This window comes from Cibotium barometz, chromosome 52 (assembly GCF_041138505.1).
Source record: "Cibotium barometz isolate CiBa-2024 chromosome 52, ASM4113850v1, whole genome shotgun sequence".
In the NCBI taxonomy this organism is placed as follows: Eukaryota; Viridiplantae; Streptophyta; class Polypodiopsida; order Cyatheales; family Cibotiaceae; genus Cibotium; species Cibotium barometz.
Window position 1 is genome coordinate 15,822,753 of NC_141097.1, and position 25,326 is coordinate 15,848,078.

Sequence of the window (25,326 nt, forward strand, 5' to 3'; positions counted from 1 at the left end):
CTAAAACGTTGCCAAATCCGGCTTAATGATGAGGTTATCCATGTCCACGGTTGTGCATACGTGACATTCCCTCCTGCTAAACTTGATGAAGAGTTGGAAACCTGTCGTCCTTCCTCCTCAGACTACTCACTTTGACTTTGATTGCGCGAACACCTTCCCACTTCTCAGATTCCACAGTTTGGTTGAAGAATTGTGCATTTGTTCCACTTTGTCCCCATGCCTGCAATCCCTTTCCCTTAACACAGCCTTACTTGATTGATCCTCAGGGCTAAGCCTTATAAAGAACAATGATGCAAACTTTAATGATGATTAGACAGAGAAGAGGATTTTTGGATTTCCATTTGTTGTTCAAGTTGGGATTCTAGAATCCCTCTAGTGGTTCAAGTTGGGCTTCTATGTATGTATATACATGCATGTGCATGGTTTATAATAAAGTTTAGAGTGTTTCTGTGTGTTGGTGCGGTTGACAATATATTTACTTGCTTATGTTGGGATGGACAGCAGAGGATTGGAACATCCCCTCGGATACAACCATTGCTCTGAAGATGATGCATGCTCAATTTCCAGAAATAGATAAGGTTCGATTCAAGGCTCCCTTTTTAAACTTTTCCCCGTCCCTCATTTGTTCTAGGAAGTAACCATGGCTTAATTCTCTTTTGTGTTGTGCATACGTCATTGCATCCATGTGCAAGTCATAAGGATAATGTATTTCCTTTCTTGCAGGTCACAGTTCCTCCATTTGTGCTTCTCTCACAGCTATACAGTAGTGTAAAAGATCGCACACTTGTGGATAGAGAGTTAGAGGTTTGCATAAGATCTTTCCTATCTCCTCCTTGATTATTGAGAACTTTTTCTTTGCTTTTGAGTAGATCTTCTGTAGTCACAATTTGGTACCCGCTTGAAGGTGGCTTGGTCTTCCTGTCGGAGGGCATTACAACTTGTGGCTGCATAGCGCTAGGCTACATGCCTGTTGGTGATTATGGAAAATTCTTGTTGCAAAGAGCTTAAAAAGTGGAAGCATTTTGTATGAAGCTAAGAGCCCTTGTTGGCAACAACATTTGTGTGTATATGTGTGTGTGTGTGTGTGTTACATGTGAAAACTTTATGGAACCTTTTACTTGTTTAGGAGAGATCATTCAAGAGCAAGATGAAGCAGAGAGAGGACAATACAGTCCCAATAACCCTTAGAAGGGCCCCCATGTATTTGCTTGTATTGCTGTGTGTGTAAATAGACTGACTTGCAGGGCTGTAAATCCCTGTTTGTATTGACCAAGTGACGTGCAGATGCTGAGGCTTGGGCTGAATGCTGGCTGCTTACTCTAGCACCTGCTGGACAGCTTGATGATGGTGTTTTTCTCACACAGGCTGGATGACCTGTGTTTTGCTATAAACACTCATTTGGGACTGGTCTGGACCTCCTAATCCTTGCGTTGTTGGTTGAGGGCTGCATTTGACAGTTGTATCTACCATATGGGTGCAAGGCTGTGCATCATTTTATGGTGGGGAGGGGATGCCGACTGTAGAAGAGCAGGCCAATTTTCTTTTAAGACAAGTCATGGGCTGGAAAAGGCCCTTTCTCATGGGTGCCTAAGTGCTGGGCCTTGTGCCCATGGCTGTGGGCACCCCTGCTACTAAGCTTGACGATGGAGTCGGCAATGTCATTCTTCAACAGTGCAGGATCTTTCTTGTAAAACCTTGCGTGAGCTTTTGGGGGTCTTGTGTACTGAATGTTGATGCCAGAATGTGGCACCACTTCGGAATGTCTGGAGGTAATGAGGTCTTGTGCTTTGGTATCCACTAAAATGTGACTTTTGGACGATCAAGTGGGTGACGAAGCTGTTGGGGGTGAGTGTGTGTCAGAACGTCCCAAGTCTCTTTCGTCATTGGGTCCATCACTTATATGAAACTGCCTGTGCATGCTCTTGAGAGATCTTATTCACATGATTAGTCCCAACAGTAACACGAAGAATTACATTGTTCGGACTACTAGATTGTACACTAGAGATGATAGATTGTAGAGATCTTTCAAGTTCTCCTTGGATGATGACCGAGCTCAGTAATGTTGTTGTGATCCCAAACAGTTATCATCCTAGTCAATCTGTGGTTTGTATTGTCCCATTTTACACCCCAAATCATGGTCACACCAATCAATCGTGTGACTAAGAAATCTTGTGTAAACTCCACCTGAGGGAGTACCAGTGTTGTCTTTTGGGCAACACACTTAACTTGTAGACTCATTTTATCTCTAAAATCGATGACTGTTTGGTACATTAGTGTCAAATCTAGGCAGGCTTGTTCGGCAAGCTGCATAGAAATGCGTCCTTGGTAATGTCGCAATCAAACAAGACTATGGTGGGGTGTCCTGCTAAAGTGTCACAGCACTTAAGGAGCTTGTCTTTCTTTACTGGATCTTCGTCCTGCTGATCTTCTAGTCGAGAGGTAGTTTCCGATGGCTAAACTTCTAGTGGTCTGCAAATTACATACTAATAATTGGGTCGGGGGTTGGTCCGGCAACAATTGCCTGGGTGGAGGCCGGTGTGGGAGTGGGTTCTTGGGGCATTGCCTAATGGGATGCTCCACTGTGTGGCACCATATTCAAGTGTTCTCGTGTTGCTATTGTGCCCTTTCTGTTGGATTTAAGTGTCCACCTTTGTGGCTTTCTTGTCTGAGGATAGCTTGGGTGCAGGTGTGGAAACGGTAGCTTTTTCTGCCTTGTTCCCAATACTGAGGGTGGGTTTTTGTGGTCTTGGGCTTCCTGTTATTGTACTTTATTTTTGCATTTTGTGCATGCGAGATCGTGTGGTCAAATGAAGTGGGCTCATACATATCAAGTGCATTTCACTCGTCCGGTGACGGACTCATAGAGGGCGATGATGCTCCAAACCATGTCAGATGGGACTTCTATCTCCTGTAGGAGTAGACGGTGTAGGAGGCGGGCTTGGGGTACAGTATCAGAAGCTTTGCGGAAATCCACAAAGCAGCAGTAAATCCTTTGATGTCGTGCTGTACCCTCCTCGATGATGGCACCCTCCTCGATGATGGCATGGAGGGTGAAGATATGGTCAAGGGTAGAGTAGCTCCTCCGAAACCCGGCCTGTCCTGAGGCTCTGCATGTTAGTAGTCATCTCCTGTCCCTACATAGGGGGGGGGGGGGGGGGGGGGTATTTTTTGTGTTCATGTTTTGGTTGGCAGTGGCTGGCCAGGAGGGGCCCATTGAGGGGCTGGCCGACCAGGTGGCACTGGTTGTGGGCCAGCCGACCAGGCCTTTTGCTGGCTGACTGGGCCTGGCCTGGTCGTGGGCATCTCATTGGGCTGTCGTCCTGTTTTAGGCTGGCCAACCAGCAGCCCGTTCTTGTATATATTGCACCCTTCCCCCCCACACACCACTGTGCCGGATCTCTTGTGTATATAGTAGAGTTTATACAGCTTCTCTCTCCTGCAGTTCTGTGTTTTCTTTTTCACAGTAGTTTGTCTCATTTCTGCTGCCCATTCTGACATGGTATCAGAGCCCCAGGTGGCTTGAAGCTTGGAAACAGTGCGAGCTTGAGGGTTTGCTGTTTTTTTTGGTGTTGATTGGATAATTTCTGGGCTGTTCAGGACGTGGAGAAGTAGGTAGAAGGTGGCCATCATTGCTGGACAGCCACCTTGCATAGCAGTTGCAGCGTCTTCTTCTTTTTTTTTTCCCAGCCACGCTTCCTTCACAAGACCTTGTGAACCCCCGAGATGGCTGAGAAGCATGTGAAGATCCCCACCCTCCCTACATTCCCGGTGGATCGACACTTGGACGGGACCAACTATGGCATTTGGAAGGTAATGATGGAGTCTGTCCTGGAGTCTTATGATTTGGCTGATTTCATTGTGGTTGGAGTTCCAAGGCTAGAGTTGGAGGAGGAGGAGCTTTCACTTTCTATTAGGAAAGAGCAGGAGGCTCTGGCATAGCTATGGGATCGTGTCAATGCCTGTGTGCATTCTTTCATCTTCCTTAATTGCACACCCCAAGTAATCAATCACATTAAACACATGATGTTGGCTCGAGGGATTTGGTACTACTTTGCTTCTTTGTATAACAAGGTATCACCCATGAAGAGGATTTCCTTGGAAGTGCAGATGCGAGTGATGAATCCTGCAAAGTCTTCGACGATGCGAGAGCACATCAACAAACTCTAGGCTCTTCACTAGGAGGTTCTTCAGGCTAGGAAGGAGATATCTTCAGAGGATATGGCCATCACTTTGCTGTCTCATCTTACCCCTTAGTACGCAGCTTTCTATTCTTCTTTGATCACCAGTGGGAGGCTTAGCACCATTACATGGGAGGAGCTTGCACCGATGGTTTTGGACCAAGAAGAGCAGTTTACGAACCCTCCATAGGACGGAGGTTCTGAGGCTTTGACTAGCCAATAGTCGAAAGGCTACAACAACAACAACAACAACAACAACAAGGGCAAAGGGAAGTCTTCACAGGCGAAGTCTTCTGAGCTGGAGCCCGACTGGGATTGAAGGCCGAGCGAACCTGTAACCATTGTGGCTAGAAGGGTCACTACTAGAGGAAATGTCCTCAGCAGAGCACCAAGAAAGGTGCTTATTCCTTAGTTGCAACCGTGCAAACTGGATCTAGCTTTTGTGCACTTGGAGATTATTAACACCGGAGTTTCATCTTCTTCGAGCAGGGAGGCGGTTGGTCTCATTGCTAGGGATACTCGGGAGTGGATTCTCGACAGTGGTGCTTCCAGGCACATGACTCCTTCTCGAGAGTTACTACAGGATCTTCGACGACAGACATATCACATCCTTATTGGTGACAAGTCCACTATCCTGATTCACAGTGAGGACAGGTCAGAGATCATACCCGATGTGGGAGAGGGGGAAAACATTCCTCCTAGGTTCTTTATGTCCCATCTCTTGGTTTTCATCTTTTGTCAGTGCATGAAGTTTGCAAGACTGGCATGCGGGTGGATTTTGATGAGCATTTTGCTGCTCTCCGGGACAAAGGCACAAGCCAGGTTGTTTGGGAAGGCAGAGTGGAGAATGGGATCTACAAACTCTCAGCACTCTCTTTTTTGACAGGTACTCAGCTAGGTGATTTGTGGCAGTTTCTTCATGGCCACTTGAATGTGGATGCGTTGCGGCGGGCTTTCCGGGATCAGATGTTGGATGGCTTGCCAGATGTTGGCAACAGGCAGGAACATTCCAGTTCTTGCGTTCGTGAGTTAGAGGAGCTTTTACAGGTAAATTATGCATTGATGTCTCGTATCATTCGGGACACATAGCCTACTTCAATTAAGGAAGCTCTTTCCCAGGAGACTTGGAGGAAAGTCATGCAAGTGAAACTTGAAGCCTTAGAGAAGAATAACACTTGGGTTTGGTTTCGAGGCCGTCAAAATGGTTAGTCATTGGTGTCAAGTGGATCGACAAGACTAAGTATACGTTTGATGGGTCAGTGGACAAGCACAAGGCCAGACTTGTGGCTACGGGCTATGCTCAGCGGCTTGGCATCGACTATGAGGACACTTTTGAACCAATAGCTAGGATGACCACGATTTGGACAGTTCTTGCCCTTGCCTCTTCTCAGCGGTGGTTGGTGTATCAGATGGATGTAAAATCTGCATTCGTGAATGGTGACTTGCAGGAGGAGGTGTATGTTGAGCAACCTCCAAGCTTTGAGGTTCCGGCATCAAAGGGAATGGTTTACAGGTTATAGAAGGTCTTAAATGGTCTTAAATAGGTTCCGTGTGCTTGGAATCAGAAGATTGATTCTTTCTTTATTAGAAAGGGTTTCTGGAGATCAGTTGTAGATCCGAACTTGCATCTTCCGGGAACACGGTATGGTCACCTTGATTATCCTCTATGTGGATGATCTTATTCTCACTGGAGGTCACGTGGAGCACATAGCTGTGACGAAGGCTGCCTTCTTGTCAAAGGAGTTCGAGATGATGGATTTAGGCTTACTCCATTTCTTTTTGGGATTGGAGATTTTGCAAACCCAGAGGGGGTTCTTTGTTCCTCAGCAGCGGTATGTTCATGAGTTGCTGGAGGCCTTTGGGATGGAGAACTACAAGCCTATTTGATCTTCGATGGACCCGAATACCAAACTGACAATACATGATCCTTGTGAGCAGGTTGATGTTGTCATGGCCCTGTGAAAATGGAGCAGGACAAGTGTGGGCATGGTGGTTGCAGGGTCAGAATATTTTATGATTCACATGGGGGGTGCCCGGACAGTGTTTAAGATGTGTGGACATCCCTAGGTGTGAAGGGGGAACATTAAAACATTAACTTTTAATGTTTATTGAAGTTTTGCCCCTAGGCCTTAGTGGCCCTAGGAACTTATTAAGTTGGGGCCCTAGGGATTAACTTGGAAAGGAGTTTTCTCTCTCTTCACTCTCTCTCCTCCCTTTTTGGGGAGTCGTGTAGCAAAAGTGGAGAAAGCCCTCATGCGCTTGTATCCTATCGTGGAAGAGCTCAAGGAGGAGGAGGCGGCTGCTGAAGATCAGCTTTGTTGCTGTTTTTCTGAGAGAACCAGCCGTACAGCACTGTACGGCCAGTACTGGACTCTCTCTCTCTCTCTCTCTCTCTCTCTTTCTCCTTTGTTGCTGGCGGCGCACAGAGCAGCTGCTGGTGGCTGCGCAGAAGCCCTATACAGGCTGGACAGTCAGTTTTCCAGCCCATACCTTACTGTACGACTGCCGTACAGTGTACGGGCAGTCAGATACAGCTCATACAGGTGCAGGCGGCGCTTTACTGGGTGCTGGACAGACCTGTGCAGGCTGATTCAGGCAGGTACAGAAGTGGACAGCAGGTTGTTTATGCAAGTACAACGCTTGGCACGCATCCCGAGGCGGTACAATCAAGTACAGTGCTGATTTTCAGATCTGTACTTTCAAGGACAGCATAGGAGTGAGCATCAGGAGGAAGATACAGGCAAGTGCAAGCACACGTGTGAAGCAGGATTGTGGGTTCAAGTGCCTGCAGGCACAGATTAGTGCTGTTGCTTCCTCCAGAGTTGTTTCACGAGCTGAACTTGGTAAGCCTTGACTCTGTTCATCTATCTCTCTTTCTGTTGCTTGATGTCTGCTACAGGTATGTGTTATCTGGCTCCTTGTGAGAGGAGGAGTATGGCAGATTGACAAGGGATTAAGACAGGGATTGAACAGCATATGTATGTTTGAGCTGAGAAGATGTATCATGCTCTTGAGTTATGCCAGATGTATGCCCATGGCTGGCCTGCTTTGTGAACTTGGCTGATCAGAGGGAGGCACAGTGTGTTGCTTGAGGACACAGATCTGTGTGCATAGATCCTCTGTGCTGAGAAGGATTTGTGGGCAGTCAGATTGGACTTACAGGTGTAAACTCTTGGCTGGTTTTTGTGTTGTACTCAGCCATACATATTATTTTAATTGAATAAAGAAATACCGCAAGGGGCGCCAAGCTTTGGGGCCAACAGGTGTCGCTGTGTTTTCAGATTTGGGCACTCTAGCTCCAATCTGTGTTTTGTTTCTCATCTAGACTACAAGTGGACGGGTGATTGCTCCTACCGCACTCTGGTTTTCTATCAGAGGCCGGTTTCAAGGTTCCGTTGCCGGGACCAATCATCAACTTTTTGAAGGGGGTGAGCTCGTGGTTGTTTTGGAGAAAGCCATCGCTGAAAATTCAGCAATCATGTCTGATACAGAGGAAGAGTACTTCTATCAAGAAGAAGAAGAGCAAGAGACTTCTCCTGAAAGAGATGTATCTGAGGATATTTTTGCAGGCGAACAGGCTGCAGATGTTGAGCCTTATGAGGATGTAACACAGCCAGAAGATGTGCATGGTAAAGAGGATGATGATGCTCGGTTCAAAGATCGCTTGGCTAGTGTTATGGATACTTTTATGCAGCTCACACAGAGTGAGAGATTTGCTGAATTTTTGAGATCTCGCACAGAGCCCCAGAAAAAGAAGAAGAAGGTTCGTTCAAAGAATCTTTCTCAAGGTCATAGTGGTACCACTCCACAGGATCCATCTCCTGCACAGTTTCCGAATATGCAGCATGCTTTTGGTGCAAACCCACAGAGTTCCTTCTATGGACAGCCACCTATTCCTCAGCAGAACATGCATCCAGGGTACTTTGGTGGTGGTTCGGTGTTCCAATCCATGACTGGGGGTTATCCTCAGGGAGGCATGGGTATGTATGGGCCTTTTGGAGCCAATTTTCAGCCTGGCATGCAAGGGAATATGTATGGTGGTATGCAGTCCGGTATGCAAGGAAATGTGTTTGGAAGCATGCAACCTGGGATGCAAGGCAATATGTTTGGTGGTATGCAGCCAGGTATGCAGCATGGAATGTATGGAAACATGGCTGGGATGTATGGTATGCCTGGTGTTGGAATGGGAAATGTTGACCCAATGATGGGTATGAATGTTGGGGGCAGCAATCTCACAAAACCACTTCCCTATGATAATCTAACGCCTATGGGAAAGGCGAAGGATTACAAGGAAGGGGGAGCTGCAGTGAAGTTTGACACTTTCAGTGGGGCCAAGGATAAATTGAAGGCACTTACCTTTTTACAGCAGTTTGATGCTGCTTTTTCTGGTGGGAATTATACAGAGTCCTCGAAGGTGAGGAAAGCTGCCACTTTTCTCAAGGGCAATGCTTTGCAGTGGTGGTCTACTCTTCTTTTGCAGGGCATAGCACCCACCACATGGGTCCAATTTAAACAGGTTTTCTCTTCCGTATGGCTCACATCTACATTTGAGGTGGATGTTATGACCGCATGGCACAAGCTGGATGCTTCAAAGTGTGATAGTTTGGAGGATTATAACAAGAAGTTTTGGGAAGCTCTACTCCCAGTGACTTCTTATCGTGCCGTGCCATTATCTGAGCAGGTAGAGAAGTATTGTTGTGGGCTGCCCAAGGAGGTACGAGATTATTGTATCAAGACAAGAGTAACGAACATGTCACAGATGATTGAAAATGCTATGACAGCTAATGCGTTACTCACAGGTGGTTCATCTGGGTTTAAAGGCAGTAAGAAATTGGGCAAGAAAGCTGAAAAATTTGGGCATGCTTCTCGTGATGCTAAAGGGTCTACAGAGACAAAGTATAAGAAGTTGCCAATGCCCAAAAGGACTTCTGAGGAAAGACAGGCTTTGAGAGATGCTCAAAAGTGTTTTTACTGTACTGAAGAGGGGCATATGTCATTCAATTGTCCCAAAAGAACGTCCAAGAAGGACCCTGACAATAAAGGAGAGCCCAAGCCAAAGAAACAAAAGCCTTCTGCAGGCTTAGTTCCTGATCTTGTGGGGGAGCAGCTAAGTGGTGAAGCTACAGAGTTGTGCAGGGCATGGGGCAAAGTGAGAGATCAGAATGCTTTGATCTTCTTTGACACAGGTGCTAGAGCCAACTTCATTTCACCAGATTTGGCTGGCCGATTGGGGATTCGCGCAGAGGAGATGGGGCCGTTACATGAGGCTAATATGGCTTGTCCAGGGTATGCAAAACCCGTTACTCCTATTATTGGGAAGCTTCGGCTTCATTTGCAGGGTTATGTGGACAGCGAGGAGTTCTTCATCATGCCTTTGGATGGCTGTGATGTTTTGTTGGGGATGCCATGGTGCCACAGGGTACATGCGGTGGTGGATACTTACAATAGGAAAATTACTCTGACTCATAGAGGGAAAGAGCATGTATTGGATGTAAAACTCAAAGGGGAATCTGTTCCTATTGTATTTGCTTCGGCGATTTCATCAGTAATGAAAAAGCATCTTTCCGCGTACTTGATTTATGTAAAGGATGCACAGGATGATGAGTCTAAGTCTAATTTGTCAATGTTAGATAAAGACAGGGCTGATTTCTTAAGTGGGTTTCAAGACTGTTTTTCCGAGTCATTGCCAGGAGAATTACCTCCTGAGAGGCCAGAAGATCATGCCATCGATCTGATTCCTGGTAGTACTCCACCGAATAGACCGCCGTATCGTGTTAGTGCAGCCCAACAGGAAGAGATTATGAGTCAGGTGCAGGAGCTTCTAAATAAGGGGTTGATTCAGCCTAGCTCATCACCCTTTTGCTCACCTGTGCTCTTAGTGCAGAAGAAGGATGGTTCTTGGCGCATGTGTATTGATTACAGGGCGCTGAATAAGAATACCATCAAGAATCGATTCCCCATACCGAGGATCGATGACATATTGGACCGCTTACAGGGCTCCACAGTTTTTAGTCGTATTGACTTGAAAAGCGGGTATCATCAGATACGCATTAGACCCGAGGATGTGCATAAGACAGCATTCCGAACCACATTTGGGTTGTATGAGTTCTTGGTTATGCCCTTTGGTTTGACAAATGCGCCTGCGACATTTAACAGAATGATGGACAGGATTTTCAGGCCTCATAGAGAGTTTGTGGGCACATTCTTTGATGATATGATTGTGCATTCACAAACTGAGGAAGAGCATAGAAGGCATTTGGCCATTGTGTTTGCAGAACTCAGAAACCATAGGTTGGTGGTTAATGGCAAGAAGAGTGAGTTCTTTTTGCAGGATATACATTTCTTGGGGCATATTGTGTCTGGTCATGGAGTCCGTATGGATCCAGCAAAGGTGGAAGCAATACTTAATTGGCCAGCTTTGAGGACCGTGCATGATGTACGCAGCTTTTTAGGATTGTGTTCCTATTACAGGCGTTACATACGGCACTTTGCTGAAATTGCTTCGCCTCTTCATGCTTTGACGAAGAAAGCAACTCCGTTTAGATGGGCTGATCGGGAAATTACAGCATTCAAAAAGCTCAAAGAAAAGCTTACTTCGGACCCAGTATTGGTGTTACCGGACCTCCGAAAGGCTTTTGTTGTCCAGTGTGATGCATGTGGAAGTAGCATTGGTGCAGTTCTCATGCAAGAGGGACATGTGATAGCCTATGAGAGTAGAGTTTTGCAAGATGCCGAGAAGCATTTACAGGTGTATGAGAAAGAGATGTTGGCTGTAATTCACGCTCTTTCTACATGGAAACACTACTTGCTTGGGGCTGATTTCACTGTACAGACAGATCATCAGACCTTGCGTTACTTCCTCACGCAGACTAAGCTTTCAGAGAAGCATATGCGTTGGGCAAACTTTTTGTCAATGTTTCACTTCCAGATTGTGCATGTGGAAGGCAAAAAGAATGTAGTGGCAGATGCTTTGTCACGCAAGCCACAGGTCTCTGCAGTTTCACTTGCTTATCATCATGAGCTTGATGAAATGAAAGAGCAGTATGCCCATGATGAGGATTTTGAAAGGTTGTATGATCAGATGTCTGAGGGTCAGCGGCATGAGCATTACACTCTCAGGGATGGGTTTTTATTGATGCATGGCAGACTGTGTGTTACCAGGCCATTGCGACTCAAGGTTATGATTGAAAGTCATGCTCCACCGTATGCAGGTCATAGAGGTATTGACGCCACGGTAAAAGCAGTGGAGACTTTCTTTTATTGGCCAACCTTGAGAAGAGATGTTGATGCCTTTGTGAGGCAATGCATCGTATGTCAGAAGGTAAAGTTTGACCGTCAGAAGACACCAGGGTTATTACAGCCTTTACCTATTCCGGATAGACCTTGGGAGAGCATTGCCATGGATTTTGTATTTGATCTTCCACGGACACAAACGGGAAATGATGGGATCTGGACTATCATATGTAGGTTCAGTAAGCAGGCTCATTTCATTCCCGTGCGGAAGACAATTAAAGTGGATCATATGGTGAAGTTGTTCATGGCGAACATCTTCAAGTATCATGGCTTGCCTACGTCTATCATTAGTGACCGTGATCCACGGATGACGAGTTTGTTTTGGAGAGGGTTGTTTGACAACATGGGTACAACTCTCAAGTTTTCATCGTCATTTCATCCACAGACAGATGGTCAGTCAGAAGAGGCTAACTCTTCAGTGTTGGATCTTCTCAAGTGTTATGTGTCAGAGCACAAGCAACAATGGGAAAAGTATCTTCCTTTAGTGGAGTTTGCATATAACAACACTATACATAGCTCGACAGGCAAAGCGCCTTTTGAGATTGTAGAAGGAGGGAAGAAGGTTCCACCCATTTTGCATACAAAGGATAAGATCTTTGAGGCTGATCAGTATGTGGAGAGCTTGGATGAAGCTTATCGGAGAGTTAAGTTGGCCCTCCAGAAAACTCAGCAGAAGCAAAAGAAAGCCGCAGACCGTCACAGACGTGATTTACAGTTTGCATTGGGTGATTGGGTTCTTTTGCGCTTTGAAAAGGCTAGACTCAAGAAGATGAAGGGTAAAGAGCGCTTATTCCCTAAGTTGAGCATGCGATATTATGGGCCTTTTCAGGTTTTGGAAAAGATTGGTGAGGTAACCTATCGTTTGAAGTTACCAGATCACTGGAGGATTCACAATGCTTTTCACGTGAGTCTTCTTAAACCTTTCCGTGGGGATGTGCCTGAGGATGTATCAGATGAGGCTCAGCCGGAAGTTGAGGAACTTGATGAGGTTCTGATTCCAGAGCAGATACTGGCACATAAAGAAAGGAAGGTACGAGGTAAAGTTTCCCGTCGCTATCTTGTGAAGTTCAAGAACTATTCACCGATGGATGCGAAGTGGATGGAGGAAGGTGACTTAACAGATTCGCCTCAGGTTTTGCAGCTTTATCTCGATGCCTTTGAGTTAGAGCCGACTCTTATTGTGGCTCATTCAGGTTCAGCAGAGCATGGGTCTGGAGCATTACCTGATGCTCAAGAGGGGGGTAGCACCTCCACTCCCTTGATTCAGACAGGCTCAGATGACATCTAGAGGTTGCTTGGTGCAGATTTTACCTCATCCGAAGGTACTGAGGCTGACAGTACATCTGTTTATGGGACTTCTATGATATATGTGTACTAGTCACATGGAGATTTTTGTGGATATGTATGGTTCACAGTGGTATACAACTTGGACTATTACTATGCCATTGGTTTGCAGTGAATGTTGATACATGTGTATGGCTCAGAGAGATTGGGACGCTGATCTTGCCATATTGTATATTTCACTTTGGATATTTTGATGCAACACCAGAATGCAATCGAGGACGCTTGCCATCTTTCAAGAGGGGGGTATGTCATGGCCCTGTGAAAATGGAGCAGGACAAGTGTGGGCATGGTGGTTGCAGGGTCAGAATATTTTATGATTCACATGGGGGGTGCCCGGACAGTGTTTAAGATGTGTGGACATCCCTAGGTGTGAAGGGGGAACATTAAAACATTAACTTTTAATGTTTATTGAAGTTTTGCCCCTAGGCCTTAGTGGCCCTAGGAACTTATTAAGTTGGGGCCCTAGGGATTAACTTGGAAAGGAGTTTTCTCTCTCTTCACTCTCTCTCCTCCCTTTTTGGGGAGTCGTGTAGCAAAAGTGGAGAAAGCCCTCATGCGCTTGTATCCTATCGTGGAAGAGCTCAAGGAGGAGGAGGCGGCTGCTGAAGATCAGCTTTGTTGCTGTTTTTCTGAGAGAACCAGCCGTACAGCACTGTACGGCCAGTACTGGACTCTCTCTCTCTCTCTCTCTTTCTCCTCTGTTGCTGGCGGCGCACAGAGCAGCTGCTGGTGGCTGCGCAGAAGCCCTATACAGGCTGGACAGTCAGTTTTCCAGCCCATACCTTACTGTACGACTGCCGTACAGTGTACGGGCAGTCAGATACAGCTCATACAGGTGCAGGCGGCGCTTTACTGGGTGCTGGACAGACCTGTGCAGGCTGATTCAGGCAGGTACAGAAGTGGACAGCAGGTTGTTTATGCAAGTACAACGCCTGGCACGCATCCCGAGGCGGTACAATCAAGTACAGTGCTGATTTTCAGATCTGTACTTTCAAGGACAGCATAGGAGTGAGCATCAGGAGGAAGATACAGGCAAGTGCAAGCACATGTGTGAAGCAGGATTGTGGGTTCAAGTGCCTGCAGGCACAGATTAGTGCTGTTGCTTCCTCCAGAGTTGTTTCACGAGCTGAACTTGGTAAGCCTTGACTCTGTTCATCTATCTCTCTTTTTGTTGCTTGATGTCTGCTACAGGTATGTGTTATCTGGCTCCTTGTGAGAGGAGGAGTATGGCAGATTGACAAGGGATTAAGACAGGGATTGAACAGCATATGTATGTTTGAGCTGAGAAGATGTATCATGCTCTTGAGTTATGCCAGATGTATGCCCATGGCTGGCCTGCTTTGTGAACTTGGCTGATCAGAGGGAGGCACAGTGTGTTGCTTGAGGACACAGATCTGTGTGCATAGATCCTCTGTGCTGAGAAGGATTTGTGGGCAGTCAGATTGGACTTACAGGTGTAAACTCTTGGCTGGTTTTTGTGTTGTACTCAGCCATACATATTATTTTAATTGAATAAAGAAATACCGCAAGGGGCGCCAAGCTTTGGGGCCAACAGGTGTCGCTGTGTTTTCAGATTTGGGCACTCTAGCTCCAATCTGTGTTTTGTTTCTCATCTAGACTACAAGTGGACGGGTGATTGCTCCTACCGCACTCTGGTTTTCTATCAGAGGCCGGTTTCAGATGTCTCCTTGTATTGGAAGGTGTTGGTTCATTGATTTGGTTGCTGAACACCAGATTGGACTTGAGTTTTCTAGTGGGGTTGTTGAGCTCATTTATGCAGACACCTTTGAAGACTCATTGGGCCGCAGGATTGCGGATCTTGTGGTATTTGTAGGGTATGAAGGATCTTGGACTCTTCTATGACATTGGAGGGAGAACGAAGGACTGAGTCAGTCTCCGAGGTTGGAGTGACTCTGATTGGGGAGGAGATCCAGACACGAGGAGATCTACATCAGGCTACAGATTTACTCTTGGCTCAGGAGCTATTTCTTGGAGCAGCAAGAGGTAGCCAACTATTGCCTTGTCTTCGACTAAGGCAGCATACCAGGCTTCTTGTGGTATTGCTTGCGAGGTGGTGTGGTTGCGGAGGTTACTTGGCGAGATTGGGTTTCCACATAAGGAACCCACGGTCATCCAGTATCACTTTGTTCGTGAGAAGATTTTGGCTGGTGACATCTTGCTAGAGTTTTGTTCGACGGAGGACAATCTAGCGAACCTCTTCACGAAGTCTCTACCTCAGGCGATGCTCCGTTAGCACTCCAGCTCATGGGGGTTGGTTCCACATCTAGGAGCTGAGAGGAGTCATCTCCTGTCCCTACATATTACTCAGTAGGGAGTGAAGGCCTTTGTTGTGGGTGTGCTTGCCCGGTGTGAGTATCTCTCCATTTTTCTGTCCATTCCTAGTTTTGTAGGACTGTGGCGGGGGCGCCTATTTTTTCTGTTCATGTTCTGGTCGGCTGTTGTTAGTGGCTGGCCAAGAGGGGTCCATTGAGGGGCCAGCCGACCAGGTGACACTGGTCGTGGGCCAGCCGACCAGACCTATTGCTAGCTGACCAGACCTATTGCTGGCTAACTGGGCTTGGCCTGGTCGTGGGCATCTCATGAGGCTGTCGGCCTGTTTTAGGCTGGCCGACCAGCAGTCCCTTCTTGTATATATTGCACCCTTGCCCCCCACACACCATTGTACCGGATCTCGTGTATATAGTAGAGTTTATACAGCTTCTCTCTCCTGTACTTTTGCGTTTTCTTTCTCGGAGTAGTTTGCCTCATTTCTGCTGCCCATTACGACACTGCATCCTTGTCTCTCTACAAATGAACTCAGCTCTGCCTCTAGCATCGTTCCATAGAGTTTGGCCAATCATGATCGTCCTGTAATTATTAGGATCAAGTGGATCTTTGGCTTTGAGGATGGGGGTGATGGTGTTGGTGTACCAAGAGGGTGGAAATCCTTCACAAAGGGCTCTATTGAACATGTAGGCTAGTAGGGGCGCCACGGTATCATCGGCATGCGAGATGTACTCGGGAGTTAGTCCCTCATGATCATAGGCTCGCCCATTACGTAGTCTACGAATGGCCTTGAGGACCATGCCCTTTGTGAAGAAGGTTGAGGTGGTGGGGGTAGGAGTGGCAGATGGGGGATATGATAGAGAGAGCGTGCATAGGAGTGCCATGTGTCCAAGCAGGTGATAGGTGTGGGGGGGCGATGTTCTTGGAGTTTCCTCCAAGCCTCTTTGCAGTTCGGCCCTAAGAAAAGTCGGTATAACTCAAGTGCTGTATATAACATTTGAGTCACTCCCCCAAGGCCCGTACTCTGCCAGTGATGGATTGGTACAGTGTGAGGATCCCCCAAAGCATATCTGCTGGTACTCCCGTATCGTACAGTCTCCTCGTCAATCTGGCCTGTGAGACGGTGTCAAAAGCCACGTGAATATCCACAAAGCAACATTATATGTGATGCCCATGAGCTCTCCCCTCCTCAATGATGCCTTGTAATGTGAAAATGTGATCCAATGTAGAATGTCCTCTCCAAAAGCCTGCCTGTCATGGTGCTTTGAGTCTTTGCTTCTCGGCCCATCTGTTGAGCTCATGCTCCAAGACCGATCCATAAATCTTGGCCAATGTGTGACCAATCATAATAGTCCTGTAGTTGCCGGGGTCCATGGGGTCACCTGCCTTCAGAATCGGCAGAATGGTATTTAAGGACCAACTGTTGGGAAAACCCTCGCATGTTGCTCTGTTAAACATATGAACCAAAAGTGGAGCCAACACAGCCCTGGCATGGGAGAAATGCTCAGCAAGCAGCCCATCATGATCTTGTGCTCTCGCATTTTGCATCCTGTGAATGACATCTCTAACCATACCCAAGTGGAAGGAGGAGGAGGGGGGGGGGGTGGGAGGCTCAGGTGGGTGAGGAAGAGGTGGCTGTCTGGGGACGTGGTAATGGGAGGCGGGATAGGTATGCCAAGTGTCGGGTGAGGTAATCGGAGTCGGTGTGCGAGGATCTTGGAAGAACATCCAGCGCTCCTTGTAGTCCCGTCCCAAAAACAGCTGGTATAGGTCTTGCTCAAGTGTGGCTAGATAGGCACGCTTCTTCCTCCGCGTGAGGCGTCAGAATATCACTCGTGCCTGCTGGTGAGTGGTGGATCTCCCGCTACAGGCGGGCATGGTTCTTTCAGCATACCTCATCATACCAACTGCTCTATGGAATAGTCCCCTTTGGCGGTTGGGGAGTGGCTCTGGTGTGTGGAAAGGCAGCTGGGGCGGATGTGTGAAGGGAGGCTGCAAGCGGTGTGGTAAGTTTATCAAGTGGGATGTGTGGGTGGAGGTCGGAGATGATGCAGAAGATGTGATCAGAGTAGACCGAGGAGGTCTCCCTGGTTAAGTGGTATCTCGGGTGGTGATGGTGTAGAGTGGTGTACTGGCATGTGAGGGAGAAGGCTAGGTAGGCATGATCATCTGTCACACCGGTGAGATGGTGAAGTCTGAAATGAGCGGTATCAAGGAGAGAGATCCCATCAAATAGTCAACTGTACTAGCTCCATGTCTGAAGGAGTAGCAGGTGAAGGAGCTGGAACCAAGCCACCAGGCTAGGCCATTGTAAATGAGTAGTGCTTGAGCCCCAGCAAGGGCAAGAAAGTACTCCCCATAGTCTGTGCAGGTCTCCATGTCCTGTGATGTCTGCTTCAGATCTGTGCCCACAATGTCTATCTCTTGGGCACGAATCCTGCCCTCCATGTGCCTCCACTCTGTCTGGGCCCTGGAGTATGCATACTCTGGGCTCCATGTTTAGGCACCTTTTGGGGCAGTAAACAGCCAGGGTTAATGTTAAAGATTTTACCCTAAGGCAGTCAGAAGAAGCTGGAGGACATTTACTGGCAGTTTGGATTTTTGCATTTTGTGTGTCCAAGGATGTGACCGACAGCTGTTGCATTGGCTGACTGCAGCATAGGGGTAATTAGGAGCCTTTAAGTAGACAAGATCACTTCTTTTTGTATTCATCTGATCCCAGGCTTTGTGGGACAGGTCATAGGCATGGATGTTACCTTTTGGAGGCCATGTTTGGCTAGGATCTTTGTACATCTTGATACATATATATAGAAAACACTGTTTCAGCAACATCTCTCTCTTCTCTTTGTTCATCTTTGCGTTTTTGCATAGTTCTTAAGACAAACAGTCCTTCGGCATATTACAACACTTAGGTGTGGATAAGAGTGAAGACATTTTTCTCGTCTAGAGTTTGTTGTCCCTTAGCAGTGGGAATTAAATTAAGTCCAGGAATTGTTTGGATTCAACTTATAGACCTTGGTTTGATCTCACTTATAATGCATGCTTGTAGGTGGTGTTGTTGAGCATACCTTTTGTCTCTCTTGTAACTATGAAAATATATGGCAATTTCTATGGTTCAATTAGTGTGATTTAAGTCCAATAATTGTTTGGATTCAACTTATAGACCTTGGTTTCATCTCACTTATAACACATATGCTTGTAGGTGGTTGTGTTGAGCATACCTTTTCTTTTGTTTTTGTTTTTCAAGCCGGGGTCAGAGACGAGCATGCTCATCTCTGAGACTCTAGCAGAGAAACGCTTTTGTCATTAGCTTTGTCGTCTCGGTCGTGAGGACGGTTTCGGTACTTCCTTAAGGCATGACCTCGGAAGACCCATAAACTGGGCACGACAGTGACCAAGAACTCCCTAAGGAGCCCAGGTACTGTGGGACTTGCCGTTAGGCTCACCCACTAAAAACTCTGCTAACCCGGCGGGTTTCTGGAGAGGAATTGCCCTACCCACAATGGGCGTCGGCTCGAAAATATGCGACGACCTCTATGGTTCACTTAGTGTGATAATTTCTGAAAAATCTACCTTGAAAAAAAATATAAAAAGATCTTTTTTTTTGGGTAATTGTGTACTTCAGCCATTAATTGTTGCTTGATGCTATGTTTGTCTAGGTTATGAAGCGACAGATGGCCATTCGTGTTTTCAAGTTGAGCACTGGCCAAGATGATTATGCAATAATGTTTCTTGATGATTATCTTGTACAGGTGACCCTTGTGAAGTGCTTAAAAAAATCTTCCATCAAAGAAACTCTTTTTGGAAAAAACTTAACACTAGTCTTATAGCAAAAGCCACTTTTATGGATTTTAGACTCTTGTAAAAAACTCATTTTTGTTTGAATATATTGTTTCAAAGAAATTTCTACTAGGAAAACATTCTCAACACAAGATATTGCTTGAAAACAATAACAAGTGCCAAAAAAGTCAAGTCCTACATTGTCATCAATTAGGCACTCTCCATAAAAAAATATAAAATATAAATTTACATTAAAAACACCTTAATAAAAAATTTTCAATGTCATCAATTAGGTACACTTCGTAAAAAAATATAAAATATGAATTTACGTTAAAAATACCTTAATAAGCTCTTAAGCACACTACAAATGCAATACAAAATTCTTCTATTTATATTTAGGCTATTGGCATGTACCTTCTATTAGTACCTTCTATTAACTAAACACATACTTTTACATGATTTTGTTTTTCAATACTCTTACCATAGGAAGATGTATGCTAATCAAGCATTCTCAAGTAGTTTCACGAAATTTTAAGTTGATTTACCTTTCCATTTCTTCAAAATTATAAAGTAGCCTTGAGTCCCTTTAGTGGCTCAATTACAAGACTAGTGTTGAGGGATCTAGGTTCTTACTTGTCATAAAACTTTAAGCATGAGAAATAAAGGCTTTAATGGGTGACATGCTAGGAATACGGATCAAGCAAAGTAGGAGTCATAGTAGTAGCATTCTTGATTGCCTTTTGGATTAAACTCAACATTCAAAATCTAATGGGTAGAAGGTGCGTTTTTGCTAATCAAGGCTCTAAAACATCACATATTCTTTTTTCTTCCCCAAGACAGAGATCCTTCTATTAGTTATCGAACAAAACAACCATAATGGCCGAGTACAAACTTAGCTCCATAGAGGGGAGTGAGAATCAAGAAAATTGAAAAAGGGGAAGGATGCTCTTCTCCCCCAGTGGGAGGAGAAGGCCCCTTACACAATGGGGAGGGAACAACCATCCAATTGGTCTATAATGCCAAGTGGGCTCACCACACTGTTGAGATATTTGGAGCTTCTTCCATGTGATACAGCCCCTATATGTGTTATTGTGTGTGTATGCATGTGAACCACCTCTTATAAGGAGATTAGTGTGCCATATGACAACACGTGTGTGTGTGTGTGTTGAGTCATAAGATAAGGTTTTTTGGGCCACTACCTTTTTTAATGTTGCAGGCTACAACATTATGGCTCTCAATATTATGGCTCTATCAACAAGTACAATTGATAGGTTCTCGGGTGTTGGGTTCCCTATGTGGTAGACGAAGATGCAGCTCCTCTTGATGAGGGAGACTGTCTAGAGCATAATCTCTGGAGATGACGAAAATCTGGGTGCTAGCGAGCCAGAAAAGCAGAAGCTGTGGCGACAATGCAACAAGAGAGCTATTGCACTAATCAGCCTCAGTTTGGAAGACACTCTCGTTCATCACATAGATTTCAAGAAAACCGCCAAGAAGATTTGGGACGAACTAGAGACTCTTTTTGGTAACAAAATCACTAATTCTAAGGATTTCTTGAAGTTGAAATTCTATGTTTGAAAATGCTTGATAATGAAGAATTAAGTGATCACCTTGCCAAGTTCTACTGACTAGTTCAATAACTCATTAGTCTTAAGTGTGAGCGTGATGATGAGGACAAAGTGGCAGTTCTCACAAAAAGTATGTAAGATATTACCTAGTTTCAACGCACATAGCTCAACATCATTTGAAGACATGGTGGCCTTGTTGCTTGAAAAAGATAGAAGAAACAAAGAGAGTCCATCAAGCAGCAGTGTGGACTATGACAAAGCTTTTGTAGGAGCACAGAATTGGAGGACCAACAAGAAGATTTAGTGCAGGTACTGCCAAAGGATGGGCCATAAGTAGGCCAACTGCTTCAAGAAGTTGGAGAAAGAGCAAGAAAAACACCACGTAAATTTGTGGCTGAAGATTAAGAAGAACCTGCCTACTGAGAGGAGGATATCGTTGCAACAACCCAAGTCTCCCTCGATGAGGTAGAGGATGAGTGGACATTCTAGCTGCCTTTATGCGTATGTGAGTCAATAAGGGTTCTCTGCCTCGGCCGAAAATCTGATTGTTTCTATGTTTGTTTGTGTTTTCCTTTCCTGTGTGTAACAAGGGCCTTGATGCTATAAAGGGCTCCTTTTCCTCATTTATCCTAGTTAGGAGCCAAGGGGGTGTTTGAAGTGCTGGCCTTGCTACCTGTCACCATTTGGTCCCTTCACCAGTCTTGACGAGTGTTTCACACACTGAGCGGAACCAAGGTGTGAACGGGGATTTTCCACAGAAGAAAGCTGGAGCATTTGTTGGCAAAGTTTGGCCTGAAAGATGGCTATGCAGCATGAACACCATGGGATTTTTATCAATAAAGTAACTTATAATGTTTATAAGTCGGTGTGTTCACATATCATTAATGATGGGCTAGACTTATTATTATTTTGGGCATGTATATGTGGACAGAAGAAGGCGCCTAGAAAAAACTTGGGCTACAAGCTTAGGAAAAGCACAAAAAGTTGATATTTTGGGCAGAAACTTGGGCATCAAGCCAAGAAAAGCATAAAGTTGATATTTTGGGTTGAAACTTCGGCATCAAGCTAAGGAAAAGCATAAAGTTGATATTTTTGGACAAGTTCAGCTATTTTGGGCTAAAAGGAGAAGCACAACTATTATTGAGCTAGTCGACTCTATTAAAGCAAGGCTTGGGGCTGTATTTGATCATGCACTTCCATCCTCAGCGATTTGGAGTTCTCTCTCTCTCTCTTTTGCGCAGGCTGTACAATAGGGGTACTCTTCTCTCTTTTCTGTTGGCCGACGGCAGCCTTTTGTCTCTCTTTGCGCTGGCCGTACAGTGGGCTGGTGGTGGTCTGTTCCCTTGCGCTGGCGATACAGCAATTGATTGCTGGCTGTATAGTACTGGCTGTACTTAGCAACCACGTGTGGTTATCTTACGGTGTTTTTCACTCTCAGAGTGGCCTTGTCATGGGCTGTTTCTGGGGCTGTGCTGGAGGAATCTGGGACAGTTTTGAGAGCTCTTCTGGGGCTGATTTGAGGCTCTGTTTTGGGGCTGTTTTGGTGCGGAGTTCGGGGTTGTTTTTGTCTCCATACCGGGCTGTTTTATGGACTTTTTATGAGCTGATTCACGGGACTGTTTTGAGACAGTTTTTGGATGGCTTTTGGTGCTGTGTTTTTATCTTGGCATTGGATAGACATCTGGGCAAGAGATTTGCTGATGCTTTGTGGAAGGTGCTGTATGCACAGGCACCTTGGTTTATTGTAAAAGATTCTCTCTCAATAAAGACGTTCCTAAGGGGGCCGGCCGCTCCGGCTCATTGCAGTGTTATTGTATTGTTTATGGTTCTTCCGCTGTGTTTTCATGCTCTATTTGGTATTTGAAGTGTTGGTCTGTTATGCTCTGGGTTCCCTACTTGTGACACTACCTCGGTCTCATTATGTGATTGGAGGGCTATCATGACATGGGAGGTGTGCATGATGAGTTGACTCTGACGACACATGATTGGGTTAGAAGGCAGGTCTTTCTTTTGTATTGGGTCTTACCATCTTTGCTCCGAAGTGGGGTTTGTTGGGATATTTGGAGCTTCTTTCATGTGATACAGCCTTCCATGTGATACAACCCGTATATGTGTTATTGGGTGTATGCATGTGAACCACCTCTTATGAGGAGATAAGAAAAGTGTGCCATATGGCAACGCGCATGTGTGTGTGATTGTCTTGAGTCATAAGATAAGTTTTATACCTACAAAAAGGGATTGTACTCATCAATCAAATTAGCTTTGAGTTGTGTAACATTCTCTCTTCCTTTCTCTCTATGCAGTCGTTCTCTCTCTCTCTCTCTCTCTGAGATGGAGAAGAGGTCTCCAAAGACACGCGGCCGTTGTCGCCAAGAACCACCACTGTGGTCGCAGCTGTAGGCATATGCTCACTTATGGTAGTGCTATGTGTGAACAGGGCTTAACCAAGGGCACTTTTTTCCATGTGGTTTTTCCCCTTGGATATCAAGTGTGAAAGGACACTCTATCCATATAACTTTTGTACTTCTATATTATATGGATGTGATTCACATGCAAGGGTTGACTTGCATTTTGTGACTAACACATTTTGTGTCTAGCTCTCTCTCTCTCTCTTCTGTGTGAGCTTCTTCTCCTTGCATCTAACCCTAATCTGCAAGAAGCATTGCTGTGTGTGAGTCCCCCAACAATTGGTATCAGAGCTTGGCTGCCCCCTCTGCCTTTCCGTCGCCTGCATCCGTCCGTCGCTACTGCGGATTTCCGTCGCTGCAATCCATCCGACAGTCTCTTCCGTTGCTGTAGTCCGTCCGGTAGTCTCCATCGAAGTTTTGCCGCCTGTCACTCCTCCTGCTGCTCGATACAACCTCCCAACAGGGCGGAGCTAGAGGGGAGAGCTCTGTCGCCACCCCGCCGACGGCGGCGCTCGCAGCACGCGAGGTGGCCAGAGCGCAGATCTGCCCATCTCCGTTGACGGTGCCAACTCCGTCCATCCCAGCTCCGGCCTGCTTCTCCCATCATCGCTGTCACGCCTCTGGCCTGGTTCTAGTTCCGTCAACGCGATCTGTCGCCGGCGCCTAGCTGCGCCCTCTGGGTCCCACCGCCGACTGAGCCTAGCCCCCTACCTGCGACGACTGAGCCTGGCCGCCTACGACTGACCCTGCCCACCTACCGCTTACTGAGCCTGGCCACCTACGACCTTCAGCCTTGCTTCAACGTTCCGCCACGTGCAGTCCTGTGTTCTGCACCTGGTCATTGAAAGCGCGTCACGTCATCTCACTTGTGGGTATTTTTATTTCAAAAATAAAATAAAATTTGTTGCAGACATTCTGGTGGAGGTTCAGAGAATTTTGGGGGTTTGGCAAAATTCCCCTTTGCATGGAAAATTGCAGGAAGCACCATATGTAGACTTCTCAATTTGATGCAGAATTGCCAAAAATTGAACATGCTGTTTTGGTTGGAATTTGGGGGTTTTTCAAATTAAGTTCAAAATCAGCAAATTAAGCCTCTTCTAGTTGCAAAAATTTGGAGCTTTTGTGAAAATTGGGCACATTGAAGCAATCGCAGTGCATAAAAATTGGGCCTTTTTCAATTTGGAGCATGTAATTGGGGATTACAGCAGTGATATGTCACATATGTATACACATTGTGTAATTGGACAATTTAGTGCAGGTTTATACTTGCTTCAGGTTGCAGATAAAAATTTGCACAGGACATTTGGTTGCCTGGCAGTGCACATTGGTGCTTGGTTTGCTTGCAGGTGTATTTTGTCGACATGGCTCAAAATGCTACAGTTGTATTTGGTGTGCTCGCCTAGGAGGACAAGTTGGATGGATCAAACTACTTCCTCCGGAGTTTTATGATCCGTAATTTGCTAGTAGCCAAAGGGCTTTGGGGCATCGTGTGTGGTGACGACACGCCCACTTACCATACAGCTAGCAACGCCTCAAAGGGGAGGTGCTCAAAGAGCTCTTGAGGTAGAACATGCTCCCACACAAGAGCAGAAGAGATGGGACTCTAGGGATGCACATGCCATGTCCTGGATAGCCCTTTCAGTGAAAAGGTCTATTATTCCACACATTCGGTCTTGCAAGACATCGAAGCTTGCATGGGACACATTGGAAGCAATGTATCAGGTACGCAACGAGGCAAGAGTTGCTTACTTGAAGATGCAATTGGATCTTCTTTCTATGGATGAGGGTGACTCCATGTTAGATCATCTCAGCAAAGTGAAAGATTTGCAAGAACAATTGCTCAACATTGATGAGGTTATCCAGACAGACAGTTGGTCACCAACACTCTTCATTCTTTACCTTCTTTCATACTTCTCTCAACCTCTCTATGAGAGGAGGTGGTGATTCCGTCACTTTTGAAGAGCTGGTGGGTTTACTCTTGCAGGAAGAGCAAACCTATTTAGCAACTGTGGTGGAGACAAGGCATTTATAGCCAAGGATAAGGGTAAAGCAAAGAGCTTTAAGCATGGGGGACAACAGTCTAGTAAGGTTGGTCATGGATAGTCCTCTTCTGGTGGTGAAAAGTTTGACAAAGGGGATGCAAACAAGCCTAAAAAGAAGGGCAAATGTCACTACTGCCATAAGCCTGGCCACTACATCAATGAATGTAGAAAGCGGATTGCAAAAGAGAAAAAGAAAGATGCAGGCAATGCAGTAGCAAACTCTTCTGATGACAAAGCACAACAATCAGCTAATGTAATTCAGGAAGGAATGGAAGCTATAATGTGTGTAACTCACGTGTTGAACAGGTGTCCAACAAAAGCTTTGAAAACCGTAACACCATTGGAGGCTTGGTATAGCCGAAAGTCAAAAGTGGATTATATGCATACATTTGGGTGTTTGGCATATGCACATGTGCCAAAACAACTC

At 45.9% G+C, this 25,326-nt stretch overlaps 1 protein-coding gene across 7 annotated transcripts in view; it reads left to right on the plus strand.

The window, feature by feature from the left end:
* The window catches only part of LOC147608860 (Serine/Threonine-kinase), an 82,569-nt gene that overhangs the window by 8,581 nt on the left and 48,662 nt on the right, over positions 1 to 25,326 (plus strand). For 2 of the 7 annotated variants that reach the window (XM_086788463.1, XM_086788467.1), the window contains exons 2-4: positions 502 to 578; positions 724 to 804; positions 18,761 to 18,892. In XM_086788463.1, the coding sequence (XP_086644589.1) occupies positions 502 to 578; positions 724 to 804; positions 18,761 to 18,892 (290 nt within the window). The remainder of the gene's footprint in view (positions 1 to 501; positions 579 to 723; positions 805 to 18,760; positions 18,893 to 25,326) is intronic. The other 5 variants (XM_086788464.1, XM_086788469.1, XM_086788465.1 and 2 more) reach the window with 4 other exon arrangements.